A 12,661-nucleotide genomic window follows, 5' to 3' on the forward strand; every position below is an offset into this window, starting at 1 on the left:
GAGCACCTGCCTAGCACGCCGTCACCTAACAGCTGCCCTCCTTCCATGTTCTTCACATCCCCAGCCAAGGCTCCCAGGACGCCGCACTCTCACTGCTCCCCTCCGCCTCCTGTGCTCCACCCACCTCTTCTCCCGGCCCCTTCGTGCAGGCATGTGCCAGGGCTCAGGGCTGGTCCTCATCTTTCCTCTGTCCTCACTCCCTTCCTTAGGGGTCTCAGCCACCATCCTGGCTGTAAGGACCATTTAGCCCAGTCCAGACCTCTCTCTTTCCAACTCCAGACTCGTAAGACTTAACTGCCTACTCTACATCTCCATTTGGATGTCTAATGGCAGTTAAAACTCAACACGCTCAAAACTGAACTCCAGATCTTCCTCCATAAACCTGCTCCTCCTAAAGCCTTCTCGGAAACTGCAAAGTCATGCTGACTCATCCCTTTCTATCATACTTTACACCCAACTCATCAGGAATTTCTGTTGGCTCTACTTACATCCAAGATCTGGCCACTTGTCATACCCCACTGCCACCATCAGGTCCAAGCTTCCCTCATGCCTCACCTAGAGGACGACATGATAGCCTCCTGGGTGGTCTCCTGCTTCCACCCTTGCCCACACCTAGGTCCACACAGAAGCCCGAGTGGTCCTCTGAAAATGTAAGTCAGGCTGTGTCCCTCGTCTGCTCAAGACCCACTCAGGGATCCCCTTCCACTCAGAGTAAAAGCCACAGTCCTTACAGTGTCTACAAAGTCCTCTGTGATCTGGGTCCCTTGTCACTTCTCTGGCCTCACGTCTTCCTGCTCTTCCCCTGGACCACTCTGCTCCAGGCCGCATGGGGCCCCATCACACTGCTGCTTTACGGCCTTTGCACTGGCTGAACCCTCTGCCTGGACGTCTTCCCCCAGACGTACACATGGCTGGCTCCCTCACCTTCCCTACGCCTTTGCTCAAATGTCACCTTCTCAGTGAGCCTATCCTGACTACCTGATTTGAAATTACAACCTGTCCTTTCCCTACCATCTAATAATCCCTTTATACTGCTCTACATTAAAAACATTTTTTTTTATCACCTTCTAACATTCTTTTAAATGTGCTTTTGTTTATTGTAAGTCTCCTCCCAACTAGTATGGAAGCACCATGAGAACAGAGACATCGCCTGTTTTACTTTCCAAAATATCCTACGCCGTCATCAATGCCGAGCATGTGGCAAACATCCAACAAAGGCTCGTCCGTGAATGAATGAGATCCCTTAGGCCTGCCCGGCAGCTCTGCAGCCTTTCTGGCACTAAAACCCTCTCAGATTGAAGAGCTCTGGGCCCCAGCGACTGCCAACTGGGAGTGCCAGCTTCTTCTGAACACCTTTTCTACTTCTCTCCTCCCAGCCAGGTGCCTGCTGTGGCACCTTCTGCCCGTGCGGCCCCACCAATGGGATAAGTCACTCTGCCCCTCATCCTGTGGCACCTCTGCCCGTGCGGCCCCACCAATGGGATAGCTCACTCTGCCCCTCATCCTGTGGCACCTCTGCCTGTGCGGCCCCACCAATGGGATAAGTCACTCTGCCCCTCATCCTGTGGCACCTCTGCCCGTGCGGCCCCACCAATGGGATAGCTCACTCTGCCGCTCGCCCCCAGCTCCGGCGGAGCTCATGCCCACTCACCTGGAAGTCCTCCTCATCCAAGATCTCTTTCCTCCACTTGATCAAGAAAGCCGCACACACGTAGAGATGAAAATGGGAGAAGCCTTCTGGTTCAGACTGGGAAGGCAAAAAAGCAGAGTGAGGGCTCCAAGCCCTGTCAAAGGGCTGGCTCTAGTCCGCTTAGTTCTAATCCTTCTGCAAGACGGGAAAGCTGCATGCACAGCCCCCCTGCCACGGCTGGGCAAACAGAGGCCTGCACAGCAGAGGCTCCGCCCAGGAAGCTGAGGCAGATACAGAATTAGACGGGAGGTGGGGGGACTTCTGAGCAGCCGCACTCCATCGCAGGGCAGGAAATGGGCGCACGGGGCAGCCTGGTGTACAGAGGGCAGGGTCTCTTCATACCTGGTACGTGTCCCACAGGCGGATGGTGCAGCGCAGGGGAAGCTCCCGCATCAGCAGGTTGTTCATCCAACGAAAGGCAAACTGTAGGTATTCGACCTCGTACCTCCTGAAGTGATTGTGTACCTGTTCTGAAACAGGAAGTGTCGTTGGCGCTGAGGACACAATCTAGGGGACCAGGCCTTGAAAAATGCTGTGAGCCAAAAGGGCTGTTTCCTTTTCTTTCCACCTCATTCCCCTGGGGAAGCCAGCCAGAGGGGCAACCCGGCTTCTGGTTGTCCTATATATTTATCTCACCTCAGCCTGCGCACACAACTACTTTCACATGCCATAGTGAGGTCCCAGGTGCCTTTCTTCCTTCAGGGGGCTGCTCTAGCCACAAAGCAGGAGATATGAGGTTCACTATGACTCATCGGAGAAGGAGCCAGACTGGGGGTCACCTTGGCCACCTTCCTGCTGGTGAGGATTTCCTCTTCAGCATCCCTGACAGACGGCAGCCAGCACGGACTTACACCTGCCAGTGAGAGGCTCATTGGCTCCACTCAGGGCTGCCTCTCCCGCTGACATATTAAGGCATTCACCAGAAAGTGCTTCGCCATAGTCAACAGACACCAGCTCCCTCCTCACTCCCACCCGTTGGTGTTTGGGTGATATTCTAGAACCCCAAACAAACCTGATCCCTGCTCTACGTGACAGCCCTTCAGATAATACTTAAAAGGACTTTTAAAAAAATCACTATCCTCCTCAATTTCCTAATCTACAAAATGGAGATAATCACTCATACCTTGGAAGGTTTGGGAGAGGATAAAATGAGAAAATCAAAGTGCTTACAACAGCACCTGGCATATGGGAATTACTACAATTCTTGAAAGAATAACTATTAACAATGATTGTTTCTGGGACGTAGAATTTAAGGAAGGGGGAGGATTTTTACTTCTTATTTTTGTAAATTGTTTAAACTTTTGCAATAAGTATTACTTGTATAATTCAAAGAATAACAGTATATCCATGCAAAAACCCACTGCCCTAGACAACTACACCGTTATTTATCAGGTATGTGTGAGGGCAGAAACATCAAGGCTCGGGCAGACAGTGGCAGAAACCACAGCCTCTGGCCTCTAGCACCCAACTGAGGAGCAGCCCCTGTCAGCCGGCTCAGCGGCCCTGCTATGGCAGCACGTGCCCTGTACCACGACCCAGGTGAGGGATGCAAGAGACCCAGACACAGGCCCCGCCATGGGGCTAACAGCTGGGTCAGGGTGATCAGAGGAATAAAAACATCCCACGTATTATAAAGGAAACCGCTGTAAATAAGCAAATGAGCTGGGAAGGCTGAAATCCTAAGTCATAAAAGGAAGCTGAAGTGAGTGGAACATATCAGGTAAGGTTTCCATGAAATGAGATCCTGGGAAAGGAGAGAGAAATTAAAAAAAAGGCAATGCTTGCCTAAAGCAGAATATCCATGACTGGGAAAAGCAGGAAATAAGATTGACTATTTGGTATAGTAACTGGTGAAGTTCTAAAGAAGCTTTACAACTTAACTGGTGCTAGAGATTCCCTTAACAGACCTTCCTGTTAGGTTCTACATGTTCTTCATGAAACTTAACTCTGATTTCTCTTCCTGAGGCTCTGTTTCTTTATCAGTCAAGAGCAGGGCTTCCCGAGTTGCCTTTCAGTCCTAACATTCCATTATTCCAAGTCAGAGCCAAAGAATTCCTGGAAGACTCCTGCTTCTTAAAGACATTCTGCTTCAGGAAGAGCATCTCCCGGCTCATCTCCCCAGCCCAAACAGGTCACAGGGAGCTCTGGGAAGTCCTGCTGGGGTATCAGCTAGACCTGAGGACCCTGCGTCAAGCCCAAAAGTCCTGAGTTACATCACCAGCCGAAGGACAAGGTCAGACTACAGACTTGATGCTAAAAGCAATGGAGGGCCACCGGAGGTTTCAGGCAGAAGACGGACGTGGCCAGAACAATGCTTTAGAAAGGTGCAGCTGTGTGCTAGGAGGTTTGGAAGAGGAAAGAGTATGAAGAAGGCATGGCTGGACCAGAGCAGTGGCTAGGAAAATGAGTTTGGCTAGAAAGGGTGAGTTTGAGGAGAGATGCTGAAGGAGAACTGATAGAATTTGGTGACAGAAAATTAAGGAGAAAAAGGAATTTGCTATAACAGCAGCGTTTTCACCTCACCTTCCTGTCAAGATCTAGAAGGATGCTGGTGCCACCAAGAGCACAGAGTAAACTGGAAAGAGTCATGGCTAGGAAGAGGGCTGAGGAAGGGACCCACAAGCGTAACTTGCTCATGTCAGAATCATACTGTAGTATTGCTAGAGAATTCCTGTTCCTCGGAACCTACCATCAATCCGACTGACAAGCTCTTCCAGTGCCTTGACCTTCTTCTGGATCCCAGGTTGTGCAAAGGTGTAGTTATCCTGCAAATGACATAGAGCCCAGGATAAGCAGGGACTCCAAACAGTTATGCTACCACCCATCGCGTTCACAGAAATGCGTTTAAAAGCACAAGCTATTTTTCCAAAGCTGGTGCCAGTATTTGGGGGAACAAAGGAATCTAGAGAACAGCAGAGCATGGGGAAAGCCTGACAGAGTCCTGCACGCTAGAGGCAAGCCACATGGCTTGGGTGCAGCATAAAGTAGGGACATGCTCTGATGACAAAGCCAGGGCAATGTGGAGACTTTCTGAGACTCCAGGGGACCCTAGAGTATTGCCTTTTGAAAGCTGTGAAGCTAATAAAAGAGGTAGAAATGGATGAACCCCAAAGAAGAGGAGCTATGCAGGGGTGGGGGGCTGTCTGATGCAGAAGAGCAATAAGGGACCCAAAGGCCTGCAGGAAGCACGGCCCGGGCGTCCCACACGGGCAGAACCACTCGCCTGGATCCCATCCAGCAGCTTGCTCATGCACCAAAAGCTGTCGGCTTCGATGCTTCGCAGCACGTCCTGAGACAAATTGGTCACATCGAAGTTCTCCACGTCCTCTTCTGTAAAACAAAAGGTGAAGAAAGTCCAGAGGTCTTCTCTAAAAAGCGGAGAGAGACAGAGTCTAGTATCTTCACGGGGGTCCTTCCGGCCAGGGCAGAGCCAAGCTAACCTGACGCCCAGGAGCAGGGGCCTGCTCTCCATCCTCCGCCCCTCGTCAGGTGGGCAAAAATGGCCCAGGAAAGTTCTGGAGCTCGTGCAACACTGAACAGGCATTTCTCACACAAGTTCTCCTAGAGCCAACGTATCTTTCTCTTCCCCTGCATCTGTTCATTCCGTTTTAGAAAAAGATACTTCAGGCCTCGTGTTCAATGAGCTATACCCAGCCCCTTGGAGATGGGTTGGAAAATTTATTCGATTTCAGAAATTCAGTGAGCCATCTACCATATTCATTAGCCAGTCCCTGCAGTTGATTTTTAAAGATGGAATCCCCAAATTCTGACAAGGCCGACTCATGGCCTCACCACTTAGAAGTGAAGATGAGCGTGTGAAAAAGATGGCCCAAACCTGTGGTAGCGTCTAGGTTTTAATTTCATCAAGTTGGTAGTTCTAAGATGGATTCTGTAAAACGTCAATCCTACAGGATATTCAAGAAAAAAGGGGTTCCCCTGGTTGAGAAATGCTGCATTATATAGCCTTATCTTGGAGATTCACAAAGATCATAGCAAACAAAAAGATTTGAGAAGTTATAAGAAATTTTCCAAATATGCTTAACCTTGCTTATCTAGCATTTCCCAAAACTTCTTTAGCCATGGCACCTCTTTTAAAGGGGACCATGCGAGGTGTAATCAAAACATACGGTGAATATTTCAATTAAAAAAAATTATTACAGTAAAAGACACATTGCCATTAATCCCCTTCAAAACATTCCCCCTCACTTTGAACACACTTATCCAATCATTCTTGCCACTTTCTAAAGCAGTTCTGGAAGTCCTCCTTCATGAGTATCTTTGGTTGCGCTGTCATGGCTGCCTCGATGTCCTGAATTGATTCAAAATGTTTACCTTTCATGGGCATATTGACTTTGTGGAAGAGCCAGAAGTTGCATGGTGCCAGATCCAGTGAATAAGGTGGATGAGGACACACTGTAATGTTTTTATTTTATATAAGTTGCTGTACCAGAAATGATGTATGACACGGAGCCTTTCCATCATTGTGATCACAAAATATGGTGAATGCTGCTGCTGAGTGCCACCCAATGGAAAGGCAGGGATCTTTAATATGGGAATGAGCTATACCCCGCCCCCCGGAGATGGGTTGGAAAACTATTTGATTTCAGAAATTCAGTGAGCTGTCCACCATACTCATTAGCCAGCCCCTGCCATTCATTTTTAAAGATGGAATCCCCAAATTCTGACAAGGCAGACCCACTGCCTCATCACTCAGGAAAAAAACAAAAAACAAACAAACAAACAAAACTCTAAAAACTGGTGAGGACAAAGACCAACGTTGGCAAGAATACGGGGAAAGAAACAATCTCATGCTCAGTTGTTGTAGAAGTAATCCCAAGCGTCCTTATAAGAGAGAGGCAAGGAGAGATTTGACACAGAAGAAGACCATGTGATGATTACAGCAAGATGATACTTTGCTTATTCCCCAGGTGGTAGGGATACAGGATTTTTATCTTCTTTAAGCTTTACTAGACTTCAAATTTTCTACAATACGCACAATTTTATAATCAGGAAAAAAAATGCATATTATTTTAGAAAAAAAAGAGCTACAATTGACTACACCTGTCTTTTATCACCAAAAAAGAATAAAGATTTTGTAAAACAACACGATGGCTGCAGAAACTAAGACTTCAGGTAATATAAAAGGTCCATTTGAGAAATTACACTGAGAAAAGAAAAAAACCTTCCAAGAAATAACATCTTTCTTTTTTTCCTAACTGAAACACTTGTTACGTAGAGAGTTTTTGGGCAGTGACCATATACACACTATTAATTTAGTTAAATGATACTGGGCTCTAAGACCCAGCTCAGAATCCTTCTTTTTCGTATCACATTTCCAATCTCCTCGCCCGTGGCTGCTCACCGCCCCACGTGTGCCTCCCCGCCTCCAATCTGTATCCATTCCCCAGGACAGGTGGCTCCAACACCCATGACCGCAAACAATGCCTCCAGGAACTGTCCCCTTCAGAAGGCATGAGAACTACGCTGGGCACAGGTGGAGGCAGACCTACCCCACAGGGGCCACCAGACCAGACCACTCAGCAGCGCAGGAGGAAAAAGCGCTGCTTCCTTGCACTAACCATCCAAGTCGGAGCTCCCGCTTTATGAGAACAGAGTTGTAAGACACGCTGTGACGGCTCAGGACAAAAACCACCCCCCATGACTCACTCAAGAAGTTTCCCAAATGAAGACCCAGAGCTCCATAATTATGTGAAGGCTCTTTGTCACCTGGGGCTTCTACAATCCCAGAACCCTGCAGTGGAAACGTCACTGGGAAGGGAAACCACACAGAGCAGAGTAACGAGGGAGAAAGAGCCTGGATCTGTGAGCACACCGGGGAGCATGGCTGCCATGTCAGCCCTGGTGACCTGTGGCCTTTTCCAGACAGAAGAGCACAGACTCTGCAGCCAGACTGCTCAGAGCCTGGCTCCATCACTCACCAGCTACGTGGCTCTGGGCAAATGGCTTTACCTTCTGCGCCTCAATTCCTCACCTGTTAAGGTGGTGATACCCTACCAGTGTCACAGGACATTATAAGGGTTAAAGAAGTTCATATATGCAAAGTGCTAGTAACAGTGCCTGGCACAAAAGAAGCATTATGTAAATGTTACCTAGTATTATTGTTATCAAATGAGGAACAAATAAACTTCTATCTTGTTTCAGCTTCAGTTATTTTGAATCTCTGTTATTCACAGCCAAACCTAACATAATTCCAAAATGTACTTTAAAAACAAGTCCATTTTTGAGGTTTCCATTTCCACCTTTTGGTCTTAAGGAGGAAGATCTAACAACGTGAGGTCTTTAGTTGGTAAGACGCCATTCTCAGTAACTGTACCAATTCCAAACCTTTAGGGGTCCAGGAAGCAAAGGGACCAACAGACACGTGCCGAGCCATCTTTGGTGGCCTGGAGCCCAGGGCTTTTATTCTGCCATCGTGCCCGCCCATTAGCCCTTTGCTTTCAGACAGGGGCACAGCTCACCAGCACGTCAGAGGTGGGAGGAGAGCTTAGTTCTAGGGTTCTGCCTGCGGGGAGGATAAAATTCACACATTTGGTCAAAAACTGTGAGCTGAATGCACCAGCAAAAAGCAGCAGAGACGGGGGTCCGAAATGCTCTCTGAAGGGCTTCCTTCAGCATAAACAGTCTGCTCAGAAGGCTCATGAGATGTCCTATTTGAGAAAACTCTACCTGTGAGTGAGCTGGAATGGGAATCCGTGCCCGCAATGCAGTCTTGAATGAGGGCAGTGTCTGCTTGTCATTACAGAGCATACGGCAGCCAGGACTCAGACTGGAGGGAATGAGATTTTAAGGGCTATTGTACGGCTATTTTATGAAGCAAAGCTTCTGAAAAGAGGAAGCCCAAAGCTCTTTATAAAAACCAAATTGCCCTCTCTGGGCTTGACGACATCATACCCATTTATTAGGGGACACCGTGTACTTGAGTGGTGACTTCTGTCAAGGGCTTATTTTTCTGAGACCTCCAAGTCTTGGCCCTAAAGCAGCCTCACATGTGCCTCAAGAAAGCCTCAACAGCCTTGGGAAAAACTGGTTTTGCTCTAACTGACAAGAGTAACTTGCCCATTCATTGCTCTAGGCATTTCGAGGAACCATCTGTGATTGCATGGCAGTGTCTCCCCTGTGATCTGCTGGGTCAGAACGATTCAGTCTGACTGGCAGCCACGGGAGTCAAGGTATCAGACTGCAGCCAGCATCTGTCTTTCCCAAGGCTCGGGCTTACCTGAGTCTTGTCTCTGTTTTTTTTTTTTTTAACTAAACTCCTAAGAATACCTTACATATTTTATGATTTACAAAAGTAAACAGTTTACAAAAGTAAACTGATTGAGAAAAGGAAACCATAAATCTTTTTGGCCACACATCTGAAGAACCTCATAAAACAGAAACTTAGATATTTCATCCAAAAAACAGTTTTAAGAAAAGTGTCAGGAATGCATCTAATTACCTGTGTGTCATGATTTTTAAGGGGTTCGAGTGCTATAAAAATGTCGTTGCTGGGTATTATTCATCTGGTGTTTTCAGGCAAGTATTTGATGGCAGCAACCGAACAAGGACCCCACTGCAAACCTTATGGGGGGAAGGGGAGGGTCTCTCGGCAACCCCAGGAAAGTCAAAGCCCTGACAGACAGAGAGTGAGCACAGCTGGTCTCCCCCAGGGCGGGTATCAGAGGAAAGACCTCTTCTGAGGTTCCTACAGAGCAGAGACCACTGGGAGGCGGTTCTGTGTCATGAAGACCATGTTCCAGACTGTGGGAGAGGAGATGTGCTGTTTCACAGATGCAGACAAGCTGCTGACCATGGAGCCCTGCCTGGCACTGCGCCTGTCAATCATGGTCGTGACGCAATGGTAAATATTAACTCAGAACGATGCGTGAAATCTGGCTGTGCGCTCCTCAGTGTGGGGGAGCCTGGGTACACGTGTGTCATGATACTCCAGGTAAAATTAATTTAAAAAACCAACATACCACCGAATTTTCTCCATTGTACACAGGTTCTTGTGTTACTGTTACTGTTACTTAGCAAATGTTAGTGACCGCTGGTTAACTCAGCCTCTTGGCACTGGCTACAGGACCTCAGGTTACATAAGCCCAAACTACATGAGTATCAGGTTCTGGGGGCAAAGCAACGGCACCCACTTAACCTTGTAGGACCCGCCCACAGACCACCCGCAGGGCCAGGCAGCATGTCACCCAGATGTGTATGTGAACAGACTCTAGGAGTCCAGGGGCCCCAGTGCCAATGTCAGATGCCAGAGGCTCCCCATCTAGGGTCAAACATCTTGAATGTGGTGGCTACCTCAATTTCTCCTCTGTTAGAATTTCTCTTATTCTTGGGGTCAGATGAGAGTGAATGAATGAGCGAGTGAGCAAGCAGGGACATGCCCCTCGTGCCAGGTGCCAGGGAGAGCAGGCCAGGTCGTACAATCCCAGAGATGACAAGTCACAACTTGACCTTGGAGAATGTACCTCGTACATGACAGGAAGTCCAGCACCGGACATCCCCCCACATGCACACACCGCCCTCCCTGTATCAGCTCAAAGGAGCTCAGCTCAGCGCTCTGACTGGACCGCCTCCTGCTGGGAGGAGCCTGGAGTCTTCCTCAACTGCCTGTCAGGCAGGAGGCGGCTGCATCTGTGTAGCGGGGGCAGGAGGCATCTTGATGAAAGGATTAGAGTCTCTAGTAGGGTGAGTGCTAAAAAATTCAGCATCAGCTCCACTCCCCAATTCCCTCCAAACCAAGAGCATTAAAATGGAAAATGGAGTGTCCTTACTACATGATTCAATTTCTATAAAGTTTAGAGATAGGCAAAACTAACTGAGATGTTACAAGTCAATAGTTACCCCTGTTAGGGAAGGGGGGGAGGGGACTAGAAGGGAAAACAGGGGACTCTGTAATGTTCCATGTCTTGAGATGGGTGCTGGTTATTTAGGGGAAATTTATCTAGTTGTGCACGTATATGGACTTTAAAAAATATACGAGGGGCGGCCGAATGGCTCAGTCAGTTAGAGTGCGAGCTCTCAACAACAAGGTTGCCGGTTCAATTCCTTCATGGGATGGTGGGCTTGGCCCCCTGCAACTAAAGATTGAAAACGGCAACTGGACTTGAAGCTGAGCTGCGCCCTCCACAACTAGAATGAAGGACAACGACTTGGAGCTGATGGGCCCTGGAGAAACACACTGCTCCCCAATGTTCCCCAATTAAAAAAAAAATGTACAAGTAAGTTGTACTTCAACGTAAAGTTTACATTTCAAAAGGAATGTCTTCTTAAGACAACAATGAAAACCCACCATTACTATGGAAGTTTGGCCAGTGTCACCTCTGGCCTTCAACGCCTTTTTTCTGAAAATCTGAGTGTTAACTTTCAAAAACTGAAAACTAACCGCATGGCTTGCCCGCTGCCTCCTTCAGGACTCCGCTCAAACTCCTCTTCTCAGCGTGACCCTGATTCACTGCCCAGTTTAAAACCTGCTCCTGTTCCCACTCTTGCCAACGGGGCACATCTCTGATCTTTCCTGCTTCATTGTTCTCCATAGCACTTACCATCCTCCTACAAATACCTGTTTTTCTATCTATTATCTGTTTCTGGTAATCAGAATTTAACCTGCAGGAAAGGGATTTCTTCTTACACATAATTTACAGACAGTTGACTACACATAAAAGTCATTTGGCTTTGAAACATGTGTATCTGTGTAAAAATAGCCCAGTTGAGAAAGAGAACACTTCCGTCTCCCCAGAAAGCTTCCCCAGGCCTCTTCCCAGTCGCCTCCATCAGAGCAAACAACTGTTCTGATTTCTGTTGACATCGATTATTTCTGAACTCAATTTAAATGGGATCATCCAATGTAGACTTTTTTGACATTTGGCTCCTTTTGTTCAACAGAATGGTTTTTAAAGTGGTTTCTCCCATGTTGTTGCCAAATCAGTAGTTTGCCGTTTCTTATGGCTGAGACTAGTCCAGTGTATGAACATCCACTTTCCTATTAGCAGATATTTGGGTTGTTTACAATTTTTGTCTATAGGAATAAAGTTGCTATGGAAATCCTGATACATCTTTGGAGGCCTATTACCTTTCATTTTCCTTGAATAAATAACTAGAAGGAAAAGACAGAGATTTTTGTCACTTTGTTTACGGTGGTGCCCTCAATGCCCAGAGCAGTGCCCAGCACAGCGTCGGGCTCAGTAAATACTCGCTGATGAGCAGGTGGCGTTCCATCTCCTTCCCTTCGGAGAGAGAACTTTGGCCAACTCAGCTCAGTATCAGACACTGTAATTCACTGCCCTCCAGTGGCCACACCCAGCAAAGCCGAATTCCTACATATCTTGCCAAGATCTCATGAACTGCTTGTTCTCTCATTCATCTAGACGTGTGGAATGTGTATTCTGGTCACCAAAAATGAAGGCGCTGGGAATATTAAGGTGTTTAAAATAGTCTCTGGCCTCAGAGAATCACACAGTCTGGTGGCAGAGGGCGGAAGGAAACACAAGTGCTACAGAAGAAATGCACAGGGTCAGGGTAAGAGTACGACAGGGGTGGGGGGGCAGGGAGGAAGCCCCGGCTTAGGGGAGACTTAAAGGACGCACAAGGATCAGCCTGGGGATAAAGGGATGGAGCAGGACGAGGCTGTCGATGAAAAACGTCCATTCTGGATCCCTGAGTGCAAGGGGTGAGGCAGGGCGGAGATCACACAACAAGCCAGAGAACCCGGACATTTGAACCTGTGGGTGATGAGATGCTACTGAAGGGTGTAAGCAGAGGAGCAGAGGGCAAGTGTGTATAAATGGTGTGAAGACAGGTTAGAAGGGGACAGAACCAGAGATGGGAACAGACACCTGGCCATTTCAGCAACCCAGGCCTGACCTAGGACAGTCGTAGGATGAATGGAGAGGGAAGAAATTTCAAGGAATGTTTAGGACATAAAATCATCAGAGCTTTGTACCTGATTGGGTATGGAAG

The 12,661-nt window shown here is 47.8% G+C and overlaps 1 protein-coding gene across 3 annotated transcripts in view; it reads right to left on the minus strand.

Moving 5' to 3' along the window:
• TBC1D22B (TBC1 domain family member 22B) overlaps positions 1-12,661 on the minus strand; it is a 73,656-nt gene that overhangs the window by 18,142 nt on the left and 42,853 nt on the right. For 2 of the 3 annotated variants that reach the window (XM_088795772.1, XM_088795771.1), the window contains 4 exons: positions 4,914-5,020; positions 4,380-4,455; positions 2,033-2,160; positions 1,652-1,747 (listed from right to left, as the gene is read on the minus strand). In XM_088795772.1, the coding sequence (XP_088651898.1) occupies positions 1,652-1,747; positions 2,033-2,160; positions 4,380-4,455; positions 4,914-5,020 (407 nt within the window). The remainder of the gene's footprint in view (positions 1-1,651; positions 1,748-2,032; positions 2,161-4,379; positions 4,456-4,913; positions 5,021-12,661) is intronic. The other variant, XR_016020333.1, reaches the window with a different exon arrangement.

Source organism: Rhinolophus sinicus, chromosome 2 (assembly GCF_057876585.1).
Source record: "Rhinolophus sinicus isolate RSI-liver-muscle chromosome 2, RSI-T2T, whole genome shotgun sequence".
Classification (NCBI taxonomy): Eukaryota; Metazoa; Chordata; class Mammalia; order Chiroptera; family Rhinolophidae; genus Rhinolophus; species Rhinolophus sinicus.